The sequence below is a fragment of the Microcaecilia unicolor genome, chromosome 2 (assembly GCF_901765095.1).
Source record: "Microcaecilia unicolor chromosome 2, aMicUni1.1, whole genome shotgun sequence".
Lineage (NCBI taxonomy): Eukaryota > Metazoa > Chordata > Amphibia > Gymnophiona > Siphonopidae > Microcaecilia > Microcaecilia unicolor.
In genome coordinates, this window is record NC_044032.1 from 287,552,979 (window position 1) to 287,575,760 (window position 22,782).

General features: G+C 41.8%; 1 protein-coding gene across 1 annotated transcript in view; it reads right to left on the bottom strand.

The window, feature by feature from the left end:
- Positions 1-22,782, bottom strand: part of CCDC171 (coiled-coil domain containing 171) — a 665,674-nt gene that overhangs the window by 264,232 nt on the left and 378,660 nt on the right. Inside the window, 2 exon segments of the mRNA XM_030194229.1 lie at positions 5,892-6,077; positions 11,180-11,362. Of these exon segments, the coding sequence (XP_030050089.1) occupies positions 5,892-6,077; positions 11,180-11,362 (369 nt within the window).

Consider the following 22,782-nt stretch of genomic DNA (forward strand, 5'->3'; position numbering starts at 1 on the left):
TCTTGTATAGATTGTAAGCTCCGTCAAGTAGTGATCATTTCTAGCAGCACCTTAGAAATCAGTAGTAGAAGAACAAGTAGTGGCAAGGTTGGCACAGGACATTGAAATTCAGCCTGGGGCAGCAATGGAATTGAAGGTGATATCTGACGTTGCCATCCTCAGGCCATAGGGTCAGCTTTTGAAGTCCATCAGCATGAAGATAAGGTTCACCAAATCAAATTCAGTTCTCAAGTGGTAAAACAGAACAGGCAAAGAAAAAAACGTGTTCCTTGTTCAAATCAGGGGACTCAAAGGCAAGAAAAAGGATAAACTGAAGGAAAGAAGTGACAGAAATGCTCTGAAACTAGTTAAACCAAAAATTTATATAACAGTAATCAGTTTCATCAGGCCTACAGATAAGTCCCGTTAGACACTCAAATTTATTTATTTGTTACATTTATATCCCACATTATCCCAAACAAGTTTGAGCTCAATGTGGCTTACATTAAACAGTATAGGATACATAAGAAAGAATAATGCATAAGAAAGTAATTTGTAAAGTAATTGAAAATTCTCTAATTGTTCCTGAACACAAAAGCATAATAGTTATATTAAAGTTTCATGCCTACATGAATTTTCTAAAAGTAATCACCCTCTTGTAAGAACCATACAATATAATATAATTGCCATACTAGCTCAGACCAAAGGTCCATCAAGCCCACTAGCCCATTTCCAACTGTGGCTGAACCAAGTCACAGGTACTTGGCCAGATCCCAAAAAGGAGCAAGAATCTATCCCTGGAGAAAGCATTATGAACATTGTTTTTCTCCCAAATCTATTTAAATGGTTTATGAACTTTCCTTTGGGAACTTGTCCAAGCCCACCTATGCTAACTGCTTTTACTACATTATCTGGCAATAAATTCCACAACGTAAGTATGCATTAACCCCCCCCCCTGTTTACTAAGCCATGTGGTAATGCCAACAAAGCGGCTTAGTAAACAGACAGGGAAAAGGTGCTGCAGAACCTGCAAAACAGGAGGAAGGGATGGACAGGAAGAGGTGCTGCTGGACTGGACTCAAGGAAGGGGAAGAGAAAGGGCCAGATAGGGAGAGGTGTTGCACCCAAGGTGAAGGAGATGGAGGGATGGAGTGGAAGGAGAAGAAAGAGATAGACAGGTCTGGGGGAGGGGAAATGAGGGGAGAGACACTGGGTGGGATGAGGAAGAGAGAGACAGACATCAAATGGGGGGGGGGGGGAAAGGGGGCGGCAGGAAGAGTGTGGCACCAGCGTGGGGGGTGTCAGAGGAAGGGAAGAGAGAGGAGGGATAATGGAAACAGAGAAGAGATACTTGGCATAGAGGGAGCATAGGGATAGGGACAGAGAGGGGAGGTGCTGGACGAAGAAGGGATAGGGACACAGGAACAGTGCTGGACATTAGGGGAAGGAGATAGGAACACAGAGGGCCAACGCTGATCATAGGGGATGGAAAGAAACAGCAGGGCAAATGCAAGACGAGGCAAAATAGGAGCCCAAAGGGGCAATGCTGATCATGGGGGTGGGAAAGGAACAGATGCATGACAAGGCAAAATAGGAATACTGATGGAAGATGCTGAATATAGGGGAGGACATGGACATAGAGGGGAGATGCTGAACAGGATGAAAAGGGAAGCAGGAAGATGGATGGTAGACAAGAAGAGAGACAAAAAGTCAAATGAACAGGAGAAACAGCAGGGGGAAAACTACTACTACTACTATTTAGCATTTCTATAGCGCTACAAGGCTTACGCAGCGCTGCACAAACATAGAAGAAAGACAGTCCCTGCTCAGAGAGCTTACAATCTAATAGAAACAGAGCAAAGTAGAAAAGAGACACAGGGGCTAAAGCGAATGATAAAACAAAATGCTCAGACCACAGGTAAAGTATTTTCTTCAAAATGTATTAATTTGAAATATGTCAGCTTTGGGAAGTGTGCATCTCTGATATTTTGCATTTCAGTTTCTACTTCTCTAGTATTGCTGTACATATGAAGAGTCTGTCTTCTTGGGGGTTTCCAGTTCAGTTTTTTTGTCTTTATCTCTCTCTATTAGTGATCTGTGGTCCCTTGTTGCATATTGTTCAGTGTGTGTCTGTGTTTTGCGTGCGTGACTAAGGTCTTGCTAGCATGTACAGTAGTTTCAGTGTAGGGATCTTGTTGCAGACCCATTTGTTTTGTTTTCTAATTAGGTGGTGTATTGGTGTTTTAGAGCCTGGTGTAATATTTACTGTGCTACCTTTTCACACATGTTGTTGCTCTTTGAGTCCTGGGAGTTAGTGCTGTTATAGTATAGTAAGGTTCCAAGTGTGTTTTTGCACAAGTTTGTGTATAGTGTTTTGCAGTGTGTTGGCCCTACTGAGGTGACATCAAAACTTTAATATCATTTTAGTTTGTCATAGGGTATTTAGAACAATTTATAGGATTTGATATGCATTGAAGTGGTTGCCTTTTAGTAGACTTGTGTCTGATAAAGTTTAAATTATGAGGCACTGCTTCTTGAGGGATCTTTAAATAATTGTTAGTATGTGGTTTAGTGTTAGTAAGTACTTGAAATAACTGAGTTTAAAATTTATAAACATATCACTCATATTGACAGTAATACCTTCATGTGCACCTAAGTATCTAGCAGATCTTCCTCCTGTGGAAAGAAGGAACATACTGGATGTAAATGCTGGCTACAAGGGGGCAGAAACAGAGGGAAACACTGGCTGGAGAGGGTGAGGAAGGGGAGATGCTGGATATAAGAGAGAAGAAAGGATACATGCTGGCTGGAAAAGGAGAGACACTGGCAGGAAGGGGGAGAGGGGAACACACTAGCTGGAAAGGGTGGAGATAGAAGGGGAGATACTGGATGGAGAGAGAAACGAAGAAGCTACTGGATGGAATGGAGAGTAGGGGAGAGGACATGCTGCATGGAAAGGGGGTGGAGAAGGCAGGTGCTGGATAGAGAGGAGAAATGTTGAAGAGAAGGGGAAGAAAAAGAAGGCAGATGTTAGATAGATGAGGCAAAGATAGGGACAGAGGGATGCTGGATGGAAGAGGGAAGAGAGGAGAAATTCTGGATGGAAGGGGGTAGAAAGAGTGAGCAGATGCAGGATGGAAGGGACAAGATGCTGAGGGTGCATCTGAAGGGGAGAGAAGAGATGCTGGATGGAAGTGAGGTAGAGAGAAGAGGCAGATGATGAATGGAAGGGGAAGAGGATAGTGAAAGACTGGGAAATAAGAGGAAGAGGAAAGGGAATGGGAGAGCCAGAGTGAGGGAAAGAGGGAAAGATGGAAAGCTGTAGATAGAAGTATTAAAAAAAGGGACATTGAAGACTGGATAGCAAGAATAAATGAAATCTGTACCGAGAAGCAGAAAAATAAATGGAAGAAAACTGAAAGGAAAAGATCAATGTTGCAAATAGATGCAGTGGAGAAGATGAAGACCGGCAAATAGTGAAAATGACAAAAGGACAGGAATCTCTGTTAAGAGAGAAGTGAAGATAGGAAAACAGAAATCAAGGCCTGGGACCAATGCAAGTAGAAAAATTAAATGGCCAGACAACAAAGGTAGAAAAAAAGAATTGTAATTTTAATTTAGGATAAAGTAATGTGGTAGCTGTGTTAATCTACTCTAGAGATTAATAAAAAAAATTAAAAAATGGCAACCATTTTATTGGGCTATTAAAAACATTTTTGACTAGCTTTCAGAGGCTAAAACTTCCTTCCTCAAGAAAGGACACTGTACTATACTGTTAAGTTAATCCAATAAAAAGGTAGCACCTTATTTTCCTTTTTTTGTTTAGTTTCGGTTTCTTAATTTGAAATGCGATGTCAACTTTTGAAATTTACACCTGTTCTCTTTATATTTTGCACAGTACAGAGAGACATGCATCATGGTTTCTCTTTATCTAGTTGTTGCATTGTGTGCTGCGTCTGGCTTCTTGTGAGTTTAATTTTTGTCTACATATTTCTATGTTTAGTTTGTGATTACTTAGACTTGATGAGGTTCCGCATGTGTGAAAGAGATCATGTACTCTTTTAGCACCGAATATCTGTGTAGGATCAATCTGTAGTTATTAGGTTTTAGCTGTCCAGTAGATGCACTGGTATTTTAGTACCCACTGCAGTGTTTACAGTTCTGGCTTTGGTATCCCTGCCAGCAAAGGTATTATTTTTAACACACTGCAGGGGGGGATATGGTACCCCTCTTAGTCCACCTCTAGCCCCCCCCCCCCCCCCCCCCACACCAAACACAGGAGAGCTGGCTATGCCCCTTCTTATAAATAAACTGAGTACCATTAGTACGGGCCCTAAGGTGACTGACTGGGTTACAAATGGATTAGAATGGAAGGCAAGAAGAGGTACTTGTAAATGGAATTCACTCTGAGGAAAGGATTGTTAGCAATGGTGTGCTGCAAGGAACTGTACTGCTCCATCAGACTGCAAAAGCCTGAGGAAGAAGTACAGTACTTCTGTGCACAATAAAAGAATGAGATTTGGGGTTGATCATATCTGATATTAAGGTGGCCAAACAGGTAGAAAAGGCAACAGCAAAACCTTGTGTTCCACTAAGAACTAGGTCTAAAATACTTCTGCCACTCTTCATTTCTTCAACCAGCAGCTCCATAAAGAAGACATTTATCTAGAAACTTTACCTCCACAGAAAGTAATTGCAATAACTCAATTTTGTTGCCAAATTTGTAAGCTTCTCTAATTTGTTAACATTTCATCATCTGTTCATTTTGATCAGGTGAATGGTTGTATATCCCTACCACTATTCTCTTTTCCTTCACACATAGTAACATAGGGGCTCATTTTCAAAGCACTTAGACATATAAAGTACCATAGTAACCTATGCTATTTTGTGTGTCTAAGTGCTTTGAAAATGAGCTCCATAGTAACATAGTAGATGATGGCAGAGAAAGACCTGCACGGTCCATCCAGTCTGCCCAACAAGATAAACTCATATGTGTTACTTTTCTGTGTTACCTGACCTTGATTTGCATCTGCCATTTTCAGGGCACAGACCGTAGAAGTCTGCCCAGCACTAGCCCCACCTCCCAACCACCAGCCCTGCCTCCCCCCACCTGCTCTGCTACATGTGGAGCTTCTAACCATAATGATTCCACAGTGCATTCTATTTTCTGCAGAAACTTTATTCTGTTTGACTCAATACTCAATTTAACCCTTTAGCACCACCCCTTCACTAATTGATGGACTAATTAGATCCACCCTAGTGCTGCAATATAATTTGTACTATGGTATCAATATCCCATTAGTTATCCTCCTTCCACCAGGCCCCTGAAATGCCTTTTACATCAGTGTTGTAAACTCTCTTGTTTTTATAGGCTTCTAGCATTGATACACACAATTTAATGTATGCTTTTTGTTTCTCTCCCCAACCTGCTTAGCAGTTGACAGTGATAATTTACAATCTTTACTCAGTTCACTCCCCTTAAAAGCACCTGGTTTGCTTTTGCCTTTGTTGCAACCTATCAGAATATCCTAACTTCCCTATTTTGATAACATCATTCAAATATACCTTATTCTGAACCAAATGTTCCTGAGCGACTGTTGGTTCTCCCCTGCATTCTAGTTTAAAAGCTGCTCTATTTCCATGTTAAACATTAGCTTCAGCAGCCTGGTTCTACCCTCATTAAGGAAGAAACCATCTTTTAAAACAGGCTCTTCCCTTACCCACAATGTTGTCCTCTATGTCCAATGGATGCTTTTAATTTGGGGTCACAAGCAAGTATTTAACAAAAAAACAAAAAAAAACTATTAAACAGAATTACCATTGAGTGGTTCAATGAACTTTCAACTCTGTATGTTGGTGTTTAATCGAGGGAAAATAGCTAAATAGTAATATAAGTATATTTTAGTTTTTACCTTTACAGCCTCATTTAGGGTTTGCTCCTTCTCGGCTTCCTCAGTGGAATGCAGTTCTAGTCTGTAATTAAGTTTCTGCAGCTGTTGTGCTTGTTCAATTAAAAGTATTTGTGCCTGTTGCTCTCGATATAATGCACTGTTTAACTCCTCACATGCACTTCCAAACTTTTCAAAGGGAACAGATTTCTGAAATGGGAAAAAAAATTGTTTGGAAATTAAATTCAAATGCAGCAAAATCCAGTAAATACTTGACAGAGCAAAATATTTGAAGTAATTATCAGTTTCTCCCAACATGTAAATGTGTAAAATAACTGCACTGAATCCATTTTATTATGCGGGCAGTTCCTAAATGTATTCTCCCAGGAAAAATGGTAGTGTACACAAAATCATGTCCCTTGGAATGTTTCCCTCCCCCCACTGAGAAATACCAGAACCAGAAATGGGATTCAATGATAATGAGTCAGAGGAATAAACAAACCTCTGTAAACCTGCAAGATGTAATGGAGCAATTTGACAAACTAAAAAGTAGCAAATTGCCTGGACTGGGTGGTATACATCAGCAACACAACAAAGGTGGAAGATGCCACACACACACACACACACACACACACACACACACAATGTCAGCTGGAACAAGATAAAGGTTTGTTGTCCAAAAGTACATATATATGCTGACATCTGACCCAACACAGGCTGTGTTTCTGCAATCCTGCCTTCATCGGGGGTCCTTAAATAGCAGCAAATAGGTCACTTACACTTAAAGGACACAGAGCAGAGAATATCAGCAACCATAATCACAATAAGGCAACAAAAATGATAAAGGGGATTGATGGCTTCCCTATGAGGAAAGGCTAAAGCAGCTAGGGCTCTTCAGTAAGGAGAAAAAGACAGATGAGGTGAGATATGATAGAGATCTATAAAATACTGAGTGGAGTGGAACGGGTAGATGTGAATCGCTTGTTTACTCGTTCCAAAAATACTAGGATTTGGGGATAAACAATGAAGCTACTAAGAAGTAAATTTTAAACAAACCAGAGAAAATATTCCTTCACTCAGAGCTAGATTCTATATATTGCACCTGAAAATTCCACACAGAAAAAATACACCTAGGCATAAGCTGTAAAGCAGTGATTCCCAAGTCCAGTCCTGGAGTACTCCTTGCCAGTCAGGTTTTCATGATATCCACAATGAATATGCATGAAACAGATCTGCATATAATTGAGGCAGTGTATGCAAATCAAGTTCATGCATATTCACTGTACATCCTGATAACCTGACTGGCACGGGGCACTGCAGGACTGGACTTGGGAAACACTAAAGGGTAGAGAGACAGCACCACTGCCTTAAACTGGAACTCCCTGTCCGCCATACATGACTGAGTGTCCAATACTCCTGGACTGTTGGGCTACTACCTAAGGGCAACAACCACTGCACGGAGGTCTCCACCCCACAAGTTCCAGGTATCCCCCCAACTCATTACTAAACAGATCCAAGCCTGGATACCTTCTATCTTCTGAAAGCGCATACAAAGAAAAACACACTAAGTTCTTTTCTGAAAGTCAACACACTCCAGAGCATAGGACATGCGACAAAATGTGGAACTCCAGATAGGAGCTGGCATTATCTTTTCACAAATAATGCAGCTTGTGAGATACGCTGGCTCTCTAAGTATGCAGTGCAACATGCATAACAGATAGCATTCTATAAGTTGTGCACATTGCATAATAGCTAATTTCAAACAACATTATCGGGCTCTTGTGCTATGTCGTCTGATGAGCGTTATGGATGACCAGACTAGCAAGGATAAACATGCTGTTGAACTGGCTCGTAATCTATCACTGCTGGATTCCCTACATATGCAGAAAGAAGCCTGGAATCATGTTACACAGGCAACCATTGTGAACTGCTACAAGCGGGCAGCTTTGATAGGGATGTGGAGAGGGACGAAACAGATGCAGCTGTTGCAAACGTGTCAGATGAACAGGTTATTGACATCCCAGCCGGTGTTACTGAAGAGAAGTTTCATCGCTACGTAGCTGTTGATTAAGATCTACAACAGCTGACGACAGCACTGATGTCGAGATATGCGCCTACACGCAGGCAACAATGGCTGATGATGAAACAGAGGATGAAATGAGCAGCGAGGCACATGCTGACGAAATTCAACAACCTCCTCCTGTCACTTTTGCAAGAGCGCTGGAGACCCTCAACACCATGCGGGCCTATCTGGAGGCCACTGGATGTCAGTACTATGACAGTTTTTACCGTCTGGCAAACGTAGTCTATGGAACTCACAGACCCAATAGTGTACAAAGGACTATAACTGATTACTTCAAGTAAGCCTAACGTCAGTTAGGGGAGACTGTATACTGTATGTATAATAATAAACAGTACTGTACATATGTTTATCAGATGTCAAGCTTCTGTGGGTCACAACAGTTGTGCACGCTCCGGTTAATTGCATGCATTTCTTTGGTCCCAGACCCTTGCACTTAAGCGGATTGCACTGTGTATATATATATATATATATATATATATATATATATATATATATATATATATCCCTCCAAAATTCTATTCATTTGGACCTAGAATTGATATTGTTCCACAACATGTAATCATTTTATGAGTAACAGCAACCAAAGGTATCATTAGTAACTCTTCTTAGCTAGATCATAAAGCACTGCTGAATAGGTAGCACTGCCACAGGGAATGCAACTCTGCCTTCACTGTGCCATATAATTATTTAAAAACTAGACATATACTTTTAAATTTACTCTTGAAATGTTACTGGCAGTCAGTACACTTCCTTAAGTACTGGCATAATATGATCAGATTTCTTAGTACTGCTAATAAGTCAAGCTGCCTCACTCTGGACCAGCTGTAAAGGTTTTTATCAGAACATTAAGTAAGCCAGATATAACATATTACAGTTAGGGGATGAGAGAAGATAATTGAGGTCTAGGGAGGCAAGAGTACAGAGGATAGGAATGGGAGAATAGGGAATGTATAAAAGACAAAGGGGGGAAAAGTCTAAAGCAGGAATAAGAACAAAGAAAAAATAGAGAAGACTGGTAAGGGATGGAAGACGGTCAGAGATGCAAAGCCGGAAGGTAGGTAATAGTTTAAAGGAGGAGATTGAGAATTGGAAAATGAGACAGGGAGAAGGGATTAAAGCTAGCTATGAGTGGATAGAAGCAGAAGAAATAAACACACAGAGCAACATGAAAGATAGATAGATATAGGGGAGAAGTAAAGAAAAGTAGAAAAGAAATGGAAACTGAACTGCAGTCCAGCAGAAATAAGAACTTTATTTTCAGCATAAGAACTGAAACATGTCAGCCTTAAGAATATGCATCTCATACTTTTATATTTGCTCTGTATAGGAGTAAATGCATATTTAATCTTCTTGCCCCAGTGCCTGTAAATTTCTAATCAGATATTCTGTATTTGAAGAGAGCCTGTCTGTGTTCTGTATAAGCAGGGCTTTTTTTGAGGGGGTACTGAGTACCGGCACCTTTTCCATTGTCTGCTAAAATTGACCCATGGACCCCAAGTTTTAATGAAAGAGCTCAGGCTCTACACACCAATTCTGTGTCATAGATTCTGTGACTGGTTGACAGGTCCTGGCTATTGTGGGGTGGGACCCTCAGTGATCACCCCAAACCTGAAGGGTGGCCTAGCACTTGAGTACCGGCACCTTTTTTGCTAGAAAAAATGCACTGTGTATAAGTGACCAAGGTGAGGTGGTCCACTAGTGTGTCATTTCTGTGCTGAAATCTCTAGCCCTCCAACTTCTGTTATTCAATAGTAAGTCTGTTAGTAATTGTTCTTACTGTTTTCATAAATGTTGTTTGCCAGAATGGCAGTGGCGTTCCTAGGGGGGCTGACACCCGGGGCGGATCACCGATGCGCATTCCCCCCCCCCCCCCGGGTGCAACGCGACCCCCCCCCCCCCCCCCCCCCCCCCCCGGCGAAACGCGACTATCCCCCTCCCCTTACTCTGCTATCCCAATCCCTGGTGGTCTAGAGGTACCTCTTTGGGGCAGGAAAGAGCCCCCTCTTTCCTGCCCGGAGCTGCCCTGCATCTTCCTGTCCTGTGGTGAGTCCGGCTCTCGGCATTTCAAAATGGCTGCCGAGAGTTGAAGTCTCACGAGGCTGCTTCAACTCTCGGCGGCCATTTTGAAACGCCAAGAGCCGGACTCACCACAGGACAGGAGGATGCAGGGCAGCTAGCAGCTCCGGGCAGGAAAGAGGGGGCTCTTTCCTGCCCCGAAGAGGTACCTCTTTGCCTTCCTTATCAGCACTTTGCATTTGACTTGACATTCCTTATGCTGTTTCTTATTATTTTCAGTCGGTTCCTTCTTCCATTTTCTGAAGGATTTTCTTTTAGCTATAATAGCTTGCCTTTTTTAATTTTAAAATTCTGTGTTTACCAATACCCTACAATTCCTCTTTTAAACCCTAATCTAAGATGTGGCAGAAACTTCAAGTTTTAAAGCTATGGGGAAAAGGGTATGGAGACTAGCTAATAAAGTTTGCTTGTTTTTTTTTTTTTAATTTTAAAATTAAAATTCTTAACTGTGTTTATCAATATCCTACAATTCCTCTTTTAAACCCTAATCTTTACATTACCAAGCTCAGAATAAAATAATGTCACTTAGCCACAGAGATATCATCTTCTCTCAGAACTGGATTTTTTACATGCATAGAAATACATCTAAGGTCAATAGAATACCACAATTTCACTCTGTGCTCCCTTTGTTCTTTATCTCAAGTACAGGAATTGTTGATTTAAGCAAAAATATTTATCTGGAGCATATGTCAGGGGGACACGAGGATTCTGATTGGGCTGGGGTTTCCTCAGATCCATACATGTGTATGGACGGTGAACATGCATGCACCCCAAAAACTAGACTGGACTAATTCTGGGTGGATTTTCTTATCTTCAAGTTAGTTCTTTTGAAATCTAAAAGCCATGCTCAGTATAGTTTAGTTCTGATCTAGTATTTCTATTAAACCACATAAATATGGTTATCACTGGAACCCAGACTGACTCTACCATAAATGTCAGTGATGTTGTCTCTTCTCAGTAGCAAGTTCAGTGTCAATCTCCATTTTAATTGCTGAGAAGAAAAAGCTAATATTTCAGCTTTCCTGTCAGCACCAAAAATGTGATCTTAGACCCACAGGTGGCTTACGTATACTTTAAAGATTTCTTTCATAAATTAGAAAGTCAAATATCTGCAAAATACATTCTTTTCTAAATAAATTAAACAGGTACTTACAGAATATTTTAACGCTTGTATTTCCTTTTGCAGTTGCTGGACTTTGTCATTCTCCATTTTGAAATTATTCATATTAGACTTTAGCTCTGAAAGCTCCATACGCAGTGAACGGCGCTCCACTTCTGTTGTGTGCAGTCTTTGCGTGAATTCTAAAAATTGCTTCTGCAAAGCTGCTAAACTTTTCTATGAAAAAAAATCATTATTGTTAGCCTTAAATGCACTTATTTGAAAATGTAGGGGGCACTAGTGGTCATTAAATGAATTATTAAACTATTCTTGTATTTTCAAAAAATAAACAGACAATATTGGGCCATTCAAATTGCTGAATGGCTAATATTATCCATATATTTGTGGAACAGGTTAGGTGGGGAGAAGCAAGGTGAGTCAAAATATTTCACCCACTAAAGGGATAATTCATACATTTTTTTAAGGTCTCTGCAGCTCCATATGACTCTGGGCAAGTCACTTAGCCCTCCATTGCCCCAGGTACAATATATAAAACTTAGATTGTGAGCCCATTCAGGACAGTGCAAAGTACCTGTAATAGAAATTATAAACCGCATAGTTGCCTCAGGGATCACTGGCGGTATAACAAGTGCTGGAAATAAACAAATAAATAAATAAGATATGCCTAAACTAAGTAAATAGTGCTAGTGCACTTATTGCATATTCAGCTACAGATTACGTTAAACACCTGTGACGGCAATTAACTTTAGCTGGTTAAACTCGATGTTCCACCCCAACCACAAGGTAATAACATAATAAAATTTAGTGAGCATTTATTTATCTATTTATTTGGATTTTGCTCACACCTTTTCTGTAGTAGTTCTAGGTGAGTTACATTCAGGTACACTGAGTATTTCCCTGTCCCTGGAGAGCTCATAATCTAATTTTGTACCTGACGCAATGGAGGGTTAAGTGACTTCCCAAGATCACAAGGAGCAGTGGTGGGATTTGAACCAGCTGTCTCTGGATGGGTGCTCTAACCACTAGGCCAGTGGTTCCCAAACCTGGTCCTGGAGGCAACGCACCAGTCAGGTTTTCAGGATATCCATAATGAATATTCATGAAATAGATTTGCATGCAGTGGAAGCAGTGCATGCAAATCTCTCTCATAAATATTCATTGTGGATATCCTGAATACCTACCTGACTGGCTGCGGTGCCTCCAGGACCAGGTTTCGGAATCACTGCACTAAGTCAATCCTCCACACCACATTACATAGCTAGGAATAATCTGTATAATTGCGTGTGTGTGTAATCATACATCATTTTTATGCAAACTTTTCTGAGGCCAATATTCAATGGGTTTATCCAACTAACTTTTGGAATTAGCTGAACAAATCCCTGCATTTTTGTCCCCCCCCCCCCCCCCCCCTACCCACACTGGCAACACTGAGGGTGTTCTCAGGAGACAAACTTTACCTCACCAGCCATGACATTTAGGGCTGACCAGCTAAAATTATCTGGATGACTGGTTGGAAAAACAGCTGTCTTAAATTTATCCAAATAGCATTCCTTCTTTGCAACTTTTCTGAACACAAACCTCTCTAGCTTCCTCAATATGTAGGTTTTTTGTACCATAAGCTACGTTCCAAGGATCCTACCAGAGTAAAGTTTCTTGAGCGAACATCTGATAAGGATTATACTCAGTAAAACCTATCAGACACATTTTTTCTTTCTTTTATAAAGTAATTTTGATTTCTAGCAATATCAAAAAGCTATACATGCATTATTATTTCACAACATAAGCAATTCTATGAGTACTGTTGAAGGGCCATGCTAAATTACTGTGCTATATGATTAACAGATTATTAAGAAAATACATGTATATTTATAGTACATTATATTGTAGTACCATATCAGCTCCTGGTTTCCTACAGCAGTTCAGAAATAGATCCTGTGTCAAGAATCAGAAAATTCTGCTGCAATTATAGCCAATTTGCATATACTTGCACATTGAATTTTGAATAGTTTTATATTACAGTATATTTTACTTTTTCGGGAACCAAAAAGGAATTTTAAATATCAAAACAAACAGAGGACCTTAAGGGGATATCAGGCATGGGGAAAGGAGAAAGGACTAAAGGGGATATCAGGCATGGGGAAAGGAGAAAGGACTAAAGGGGATGTCAGGCATGGGGCAGGATCTTCTAGATGGGGAAAAAGGAAGAGGGGATTTCAGAACTGAAAGGAGAGAGGAATTTTAGGGATGAAGAGAGAACTCAGATCAGGAAGAGAGGTACAATGTGGAATTAGGATAAGATGGGCAATTACGGCAGGAAAAAGGATTGAAGGAAGGAATATTGTTCCTCAAACAACTCTGATACTGCTCTTAACTTTCATCCTGCCTACTCCTCCCTCCACCCCCTTGCTCTCCCATCCCTGTTGTAGTTGGTGATTCGATCATTAGGCATGTAGGTAGCAGGATGGCTGGTGGACATGAGGATTACCTGGTCACTTGCCTGCCAGGATCTTAGATATTACTGGGGGAAAATGTGGGAGGGAGGTTATGGAAACCAAATTTAGGCTCTTAGGTAGAAAGCTGAAGTCCAGATCCTCCAGGGTAGCATTTTCAGAGATGCTCCCCATTCCACGTGCAGAACCCAAAAGGCAGGCACAGCTCCGAAGTCTCAATGCTTGGTTGAGGCGATGGTGCAGGGATTAGGGATTTAGATTTGTTATGAACTGGGTGACATTCTGGGTAAGGGGGAAACTGTTCTAAAAGAATGGGCTGCACCATAAACCAAAATGGAATCAGGCAGCTGGCGCTAACTTTTAAAAAGCAGAAAGAGCAGCTTTTAAACTACAATGTGTGTGTGTGGGGGGGGGGGGGGGGGCGAGTCGACAGTCGCCCAGGAGTGCATTGTTCAGTGTGGAGTATCCTTGAAGGATACTATTGAAACAGGACATTTAGGGAATCCCAGTAGAGAGGTTTCAACAATGTTGAAAGTAAGCCAGGTGTGCTTATTGTGAGAGCAGGATAAAGGATTAACGTTATCCCCTTCAATTTCTAAGCAGCTTGTAGATCAAAGGAAAAAACACAATTTGAAGTGAATGTATACAAATGATAGAAGCCTAAAAAATAAGACAGCAGAGTTAGAGTATATAGCACTAAATGATAAGGTAGATATAATAGGCATCTCAGAAACTTGGAGGACAGAGGACAATCAATGGGACACCTGTGTCAACAGGGATATTGTATCGCAATGATAAAGAGGATCAAATTGGAGGGGGGGGGTTGCACTATATGTTAAACAGGGAATTGAGTCAAATAAAATAAACATTCCACATGACACAGATAGCAGCGTGCAATCATTATGGATAGAAATTCTATGTATGAAGGGAAGGAGTATTCTTGTAGGGCCATACTACCGTCCGCCAGGACAGAACAGACAGATGAAGAAATGTTTACAGAGATTAGGAAAGCTGGAAATTGTGCAATTACCCCAATATTGACTAGATACATGTTACATCAGGGAATACCAGGGAGATAACATTTCTAAATGTAATAAAAAAAACTGCTTCTTGCAGCAAGTGGTCCAGGAATCTACAAGAGGGGGAGTCATTTTGGATCTGGTTCTTGGTGGTGTGCAGGGCATAGTGTTAGAGGTGGCGGTGTTGGGTCCCCTGGGAAACAGTGATCATAACATGATCAAGTTTGAGCTACTATATGGGATGAACCCGCAAAGGAAATCTACTGTAGCTGCATTTAATTTTCAAAAGGGCGACTATAGTAACATGAGGAAAATGGTTAAAAAGAAACTAAAACAATTAGGTGCTAAGGTTAGGACACAATCAGGCATGAACATTATTCAAAAATACCATCTTGAAAACCCAGTCCAGATGCATGCCACATATTTGCAAAGGTGGAAAGAAGAGAAAACATCCAACAGCATGGTGAAAAGATGAAGTAAAAGAGGCCATTGCAGCCAAAATATTGTCCTTCAAAGAATGGAAAAAGGACCCAAATGAAGAAAATAAGCAACAGCAAGTCAGATGCAAAGCATTAATAAAGGAGGCTAAAAGAGAATATGAAGAGGCAGAAGAGGCTAAAACTCACAGTAACAAATTTTTCATGTACATCAGAAGCAGAAAGCCTGCGAGGGAATCCGTGGGACCGTCAGATTACAAAGGAGCAAAAGGGGTGCTCAGGGAGGCCAAGGCCATAGCGGAGAAACTGAATGAATTCTTTGCTTCTGTCTTTACGGAAGAAGATATAAGAGATCTGCCTGTACCAGAAACGGTTTTCAAGGAAGATGAGGAGGAAGAGGAACTTAAAGAAATCTCAGTGAACCTGGAAGATGTACTGAGCCAAACTGACAAATTAAAAGAGTAGTAAATACCTGGACTGGATGGCATACATCCAAGGGTACTCAAATAACTCAAGCGTGAAATTACTGATCTGATGTTAGTAATATGTAACCTGGATTTAAAATCAACTGTAGTACCTGAAGATTAGAGGGTGGCCGATGTGACGCCGATTTTTAAAAGTGGTTCTAGGGGTGATCCGGGAAATTACAGATCAGTAAGCCTGACATCAGTGCCAGGCAAAATAGTGAAATTATAAAGAATAAAATTACAGAACATGAAGACAAACATGGTTTAATGGGAAAGAGTCAGCGTGGGTTCAGCAAAGGGAAGTCTTGCCTCACCAATTTGCTTTATTTCTTTGAAGGCATGAATAAATGATGTGGATAAAGGTGATGTAAAAGAGAGAGGGAACCAAGTACAGAAAAAGTTCCAGCAAAAAACAAGCACAAAGGGCCTTTAAAAACAAAAAGGGAACAACGTTCTTTCATCAAAAAAAACCTTTTAATAGTGAACTTTGATTGAAGGAAGACCCGACACGGGCCCTGTTTCGGTGCTACCGCACCTGCGTCAGGGGTCACATCAATGACAAAGGAGGCTTCAACAGACTAATTTCAAAAGGATGATGATTTCCAAAATTGTGTGTGAGGTGTTCCTCCAAATAAAATGCAGAGCTCACACACATCAACAGATAGACAAATCTGGTGGTTCACCATGCCAAATGTGCTCGACATGTCAAACCAGGGGTGGACTGAGCGTGATCTGGGCCCCCGGGCACTGAGAGTGGTCTGGGCCTCAAGCCTAGCTGCTGCCCGACTCCTCCCCCCTACTGCCACAGTCGATGCCCCCGCCATCCCAGTTCTTTCCTGCCCACTGCGCTGCCGCTATTCCCCCGCAAATGCAAATTTCAAAAACTGACATATTTCAATCACTATATTATAGGTTAACAAATACAAATAAAACAAAAAAATTGAAAATATGATGATACCAATTGGACTAAATACATTTTTCAATTTGCTTTCAGAGGCCAAAACCTCCTTCCTCAGGTTAGGACAGCATACTGCTGTTAAGGTATTCTGTTCTGACATGAGAAAGGAGGGTTGGGTCTCCAAACATTAGTCAGAAATGTATTAAAATTAGTCCAATAAAGATATCACCTTATCAGTGGCGTACCAAGGGGGGGGGGGGGGGGGCGGTCCACCCCGGATGCACGCCGCTGGGGGGTGCCGCGCACCTGTCTGCTCCGCTCGTTCCGTGCTCCCTCTGCCCCAGAACAGGTTACTTCCTGTTCCGGGACAGAGGGAGCATGGAACGAGCGAAGCAGACAGGCGCACGGGCACCCCCCACCCAGCAGGTAAAAACGCACCCGGGGGGGGGGGTGTCCTTTCACCGGGGGGAGGTAGCCTTTCGCCGGGGGTGGGGGGGTCGCACTGCATCCGGGGGGGGGCTGTCCTTTCGCCGGGGGGAGGGGGGGCGCATCAGCGATCCGCCCCGGGTATCAGCTTCCCTAGGAACGCCACTGCACCTTATTTCCATTTTCTGTATTTATTAACACAGCTACCACACTACTTTATCCTAAACTAACAATAAAATTCATTTTTCCTACCTTTGTTGTCTGGCCGTTTACTTTTTCTAGTTGTGTTGGTCCCAAGTCTCTTGTTTCTTCTTTCTTCGATCTCTTCTTAACTCTCACCAGAGTCTGCTCCTCTCCCCCCCCCCCCCCCCCCATCCAGCATCTGCTCCTTCTCTCTCTGTCCCCTTTCCATTCAGCATTTGCCCTCCCTCCCCCCTTTTGTTACGTTCCTCACCTGATTCCAGGCCTGCGCGTCTGATTCGCCAGCGAGGTGCGGTCCGGCAGAGCTAGCCGGCTTTTTGATGTTTCTCCAGGATGGGTCGGTTTCAGTTTCCCAAGTCTGGCAGCCGTCATCCGGCTTAGAGCACGGGCAGCGGCCATCTTGGCTAGCTCAGGAGGGGCGGCCATCTTGTATAAACGAGATCAGGAAGGTCTTGGGAGGATCTCCTATGGGGGCAGCCATGTTGGCTTCACCTGAGTTTGGTTTGCTCAGATTTCTTCACTACTTAAAGCACTGCCTCCAAGTCTTCATTGCTTCGGCCTCATTTGTTCTGAGGAGTTGCTGTCGGAGTGCTGTTCACCGACTTCCTTCTGTTCCTGTTTTTCCTGTGTATCAGACCTTGGCTAGTTATCTCGGATTTCGCTTGTTTGCTGTCTGCCTTGACTCTGGACTGATTTGACTATTTCTTTGCCTGTTGGAGTACTGGTTCTGGACTGTGTCTGTTTCCTGCTATCCTGGTCAGCGGCTGTGCAACCCCGCCGGTTCCTGAAGTCCTAGTGGCCGCCTGCAGCTGGGGGCTCAACTCCCAGTGAATGGTGGTCGCTTCCCAGGTGAAGCTAGGGGTTGTCTGGCTGCCTGACCGAGTGCGGTGTCACTCCATCTCTGCCGTGCTCAGTCGGGGCACAGGGGCTCACCACTACCGGGTCATAACACCTTTCCATCCAGCGTCTGCCCCCCCCCCCCCCCTCTACCCCCTTTCCATCCAGAGTCTGCCCCTTTCTGTCCAGCATCTGCCCCTTTCTTCCGCTTTTCATCCAGCATCTGCCCCCTCTCTCCCCCATTTCCATCCAGCATCTGACCCTTCTCTCTCCTAACTTCCATCCAGATCTCTTTTTCTCCCTTCTTCATCCAGCATCTGGTCCCTATCTCTCCCCAGTTCCATCCAACATCAGCATCCTCTCTCCCCCTTCCATTCAGCATCTATCCCCTCTCTCCCCCTCATCCAGTGTCTGTCCCTCCTCTCCCCATTTCCATCTGGCATATGTCCCTTCTCTCCTCCTCATCCAATGTCTGTCCCTCATCTCCCTCTTTCCATCTGACTCCTCTCTCATTCAGCATCTGTCCTCCCTTCCCCCTCCATCCAGCATCTGTCCAATCTTTCCTCCATTCCATCTGGCATCTGTTCCCCCTCCCCACTCCATTCTTCATCCAGCATCTGTCTCCCTCCCCCCTTCATCCAGTGTCTCAGTCTGTCTTTTTTTCAGCCCCCCAACCGGGCACCCCCACTGCCACTGGTGCACCAGGCTCTCCCCAATCCCACCTAATACACCCCCGCCAATAGCCACCACTGCTGCTGCTGCTGTTAAACAGATAAACAGATCGCGGAGCCGCACTGTTCCCACTTGCAGCTGACCGGCTTTGCCCCGGAACAGGAAATTAAGACAAAGGAAAGCAGGACCGGCAGCAATGAGCAGGAACAGTGCGGCCCCGTAATCTGTTTTTCTGATTTTGGAAACCACTGCTGTAACAGCAGCAGCAGCAGTGGTGGCCGCACCAGGAGGGTATTAGGTGGGAGTGGGGAGAGCGGTGGGCATCCAGACGGAGCCTCTGAGCACCCTGGAGCCTTTGGGCCCTCGGGCACTGCATGGTTGCCCAAATGGTCAGTGCACACCCCTGTGTCAAGCTGCAGTAAGAGGAGATTTCATGTTTGAATTTATTTAGCCAGAAGTGTGATCAGCACTGTTTCACTACCATGGTGGGGTCTGAAGCCTGATTAGGATTCATGCAATATGTCAAATGTGTTGATGTATTCTGTTAGTTGTTTGGCCATTATGCCTTCCATTGTCTTGGTTGTTAGTGGTACTGATGCAACTGGTCTTTAGTTTGAGATATCACTGGTATTTTTCTTGTTGTCTTTTGGGATAGATGTGAGCAGAATGTTTCCTTTATCATGTGGGAAAAGTCCTTCATGGAACATGAAGTTTATATGAGATGTGAGATCTTCACCTCAGCTCTTCCCCTCTCTGACCATCTGATAACTTTCACACTTAAACACCCCCTCCAGTCCTGCCCAATCTCCACCAATACACTTAGAAATCTTCAGGCTACTGACTCTTCTACTCTGTCCTCCAGTGTTTCAAACCTCTTGTCAACCACTATGTTATCCAAGTCTGTCAATGAAGCTGTCTCTTCCTATAATACTATTCTCTCCTCTGCTCTGGATACTCTCACTCCTCCAATTCCCCATTCTGTAAGACATACCAAACCCCAGCCTTGGCTGACTCTAGAATCCGCTACCTACGTTCCTGTGCCTGATCTGCTGAACGCCTTTGGCTGAAATCCGCCCAAGCTGACTTCATACATGGCTCAAACCCTTGGCATCTCTTTGCCACACTGAATTCTCTCCTCAAAGTACCTTCATGTCCAACTTCCCCTTCACTTTCTCCCCAGGCTCTGGCTGAGTACTTTCATTATTTATTTTATTTATTAGGATTTATTTACCGTCTTTTTGAAGGAATTCACTCAAGGTGGTGTATAGTAAGAATAAATCAAACATGAGCCACAGGCAATTACAGCAGTAAAAATATTCAAATAATACAAAGTATAGCATAATATACTACTTACAACTTACAACATTACTTTGTACTTGTTTCTCTACCGGACTTGGTGAATGCCTTTACGGTACTATGTAAGCCACATTGAGCCTGCAAATAGGTGGGAAAATGTGGGATACAAATGCAACAAATAAATAAAGTAACAAATATATAGTGCATAATAGAACATTTTAATTGAAAGTGAAGAGTATAAGCAAAGATGGAACATATAGATAGGTAAGAGAGTAAGAGGCGTTAGAAAATAAAGTGAACAATTTAAGGAGACATGCATATGAGGTTAGAAAGATGGTTAAATTTTATATCAGTTAGGGTAGGAGTGGATAAACATGACAGTCAGTGCCCATGGTGGCTGAGTTGCTGCCAAAAATTATGGATTGTTGACTGTCTGACAGATAGGATCTGAACCAGGCAAGTACTGTTCCATTGATACCTGTTTCTGTCAGTCATGTTAGCATGATATCATGATCCACAGTGTCAAAAGCTGCTGAGAAATCTAGCAGTACTAACACCCAAGCAAATCCTCTGTCTCAGTTTCTGTGAAGATCATCTAGCAGGGATACGAGGACTGTTTCTGTTCCATAACCAGGTCTGAATCCAGATTGACATGGATCTAGCCAGTTTCTCTCTTCTAGTCACTCATTAAGTTGAACACAGATTAATATTGAATTCGCAATCAAGTCACCTCCATCTCTCCTTCCCTCAGTCCATTCTCTCAACCTCCCTTCAACCCCTGCCTCCTTTTCTGAAATCACTGCACATTTTCTTTCCTCCTCCAAACTGACTACCTGTTCCTCTGATCCCATTCCTACCCATGTGCTTAGCATTCTCTGTCCTACTGTCATCCCTCCTATCTGTCATATCCTCAATCTTTGTCTAAGTAGACCTAAACAAGAATTTTCTTGTTTACCACCAGAAAGTTGTAGCGTTAGGTGCCAGTTTTCAGTTACGTTATACCTCTAAAGATTTGATTTCCTTGACTAATGTGAAATTGTTTTGAACTCACAGTTACTATTCTTTCTTGAGAAGAAAGGGACTGTATCAGCTTGAACTCTGGATTGTCTACTCCATGATTAGAGCTATAATATGTTTAAAAGTATGTCTTTCACCTTTTCTTATAATTCTTTTTCTTCTATCTTCTAGAATTTTCCCGCTTGATCTCCCTCTCTCGTGGGCTAACATAGTAAGCAGAAGTTTAATCTATACATTTGATGTTTCCTTTAAAATGGATAGAGATTCTGTATTGCTTTTTCATAAAGTTTTTTTCTTTATATTAACTATTTGAAAATCTAATTTTAAAAAATGATGCTAATTTAAATAAAATCCTTGCCTCTACTGGGAGCCAATATAATTTATTATAAAAAATGAGACTTTGTCATATCTTTTTAATAAGATGAGTTTTATAGCCATGTTTTGAATTGATTGAAGCTTTTTCAGTACCAATTTAGGACAGCTTCAATAGATTATATTACAATATTCTAGTTGACTTAATAAAAGAGCTTGTATTAATAAAACAAACTGCTTTTCCACAAAAAATTTACAAATTACACAAAGTTTTCTCAATAATATGAAAAATGTCAATGAAAAGATTAACCTGATGTTCTAATGAAAAAGTACTGTCCAAATAGATTCCCAGTATTCTAATAACTGATTCAAGCATAAATTCAGTTTGGTCAATAGTTATAGAAGACATTAGGATTGGGATGATAATCAGGTTAAGATATTAGTATTCTTGGTATTCAAATTGATTCCCAGTATTCTAATAACTGATTCAAGCATAAATTCAGTTTGGTTAGTAATTATAGAAAAGACGTTAGGATTGGGATGATAATCAAAATAATATTAGTTTTCTTGGTATTCAATTTCAATTGATGTATTGATACGCAATCTTCCACCAAATTGATGGCCTTTTTGATATTCAAATTTTCTGACTGAATGGAACGTGTAAAAGGTATCAGAATGTTGATGTAATCTACATAGCTATATGAATAAAAAAAACATGCTTCCGACACATTAAACCCAATGAGTACATAAACACATTAAACACTATGGGGACAAAGGTGAGTCCTGCAGGACACCGCACAGGTTACACCATTGCTCTGAAAGACAGCCAGACGTCTTAACTCTATATGAAACCAGTCATAAACCTGCCCCGATATTCCTATATCCTCAAGTGTATATAACTAAATATCATGATCCACAGGCTCAAATGCATTTGAGAGATTAAACTGAAGGGCAATAGCTGTTTTACCCTCAGAAAAATTTGACATGCTTTGTCCAAAAGAGAACCTACAACAGCTTCCGTACTATGTGCAGATCTAAAACCAGATTGAGATGCATGTAAATGTTATAATGTTCAAGACAATCAATAAACTGAGATGTAACTAATCCCTTTAATAGTTTAACAAAAAAAAAAAGGTAAGGACACCACTGGTCTGTAATTAGATGGAAAAATCATGTGCTTCTTCTATATTCTTCAAAATAGGAGTAACAATGATTTCCCCTATTTCTGAGCAGTGGCATAGCCAGACCTGACATTTTGGGTGGGCCCAGAACTAATATGAGTGGGCACTATGTATACAGGTACTGCATGAGTAGTGTTTCTTGGGATACTACACAATAATGCCTTAGAATACACAATGGATTTCTAAGTAGTCTGCCCAACAGCTGCCCTGCATCAACATAAACCACATATATATTTAATGGAAAATAATGATATTTTTAAATATAGTTACATTATCCAATATCTTAAACTTGACCAGACATAAGTCTACTATAATAGCAAACATTTCAACACACGACAGGATCCTGCAATATAATTACAGCAACGGTGTGAAGAAACAGTATGCTTTAAGCCTGTAAAATGTATTAGATACTAGTAAAAACGG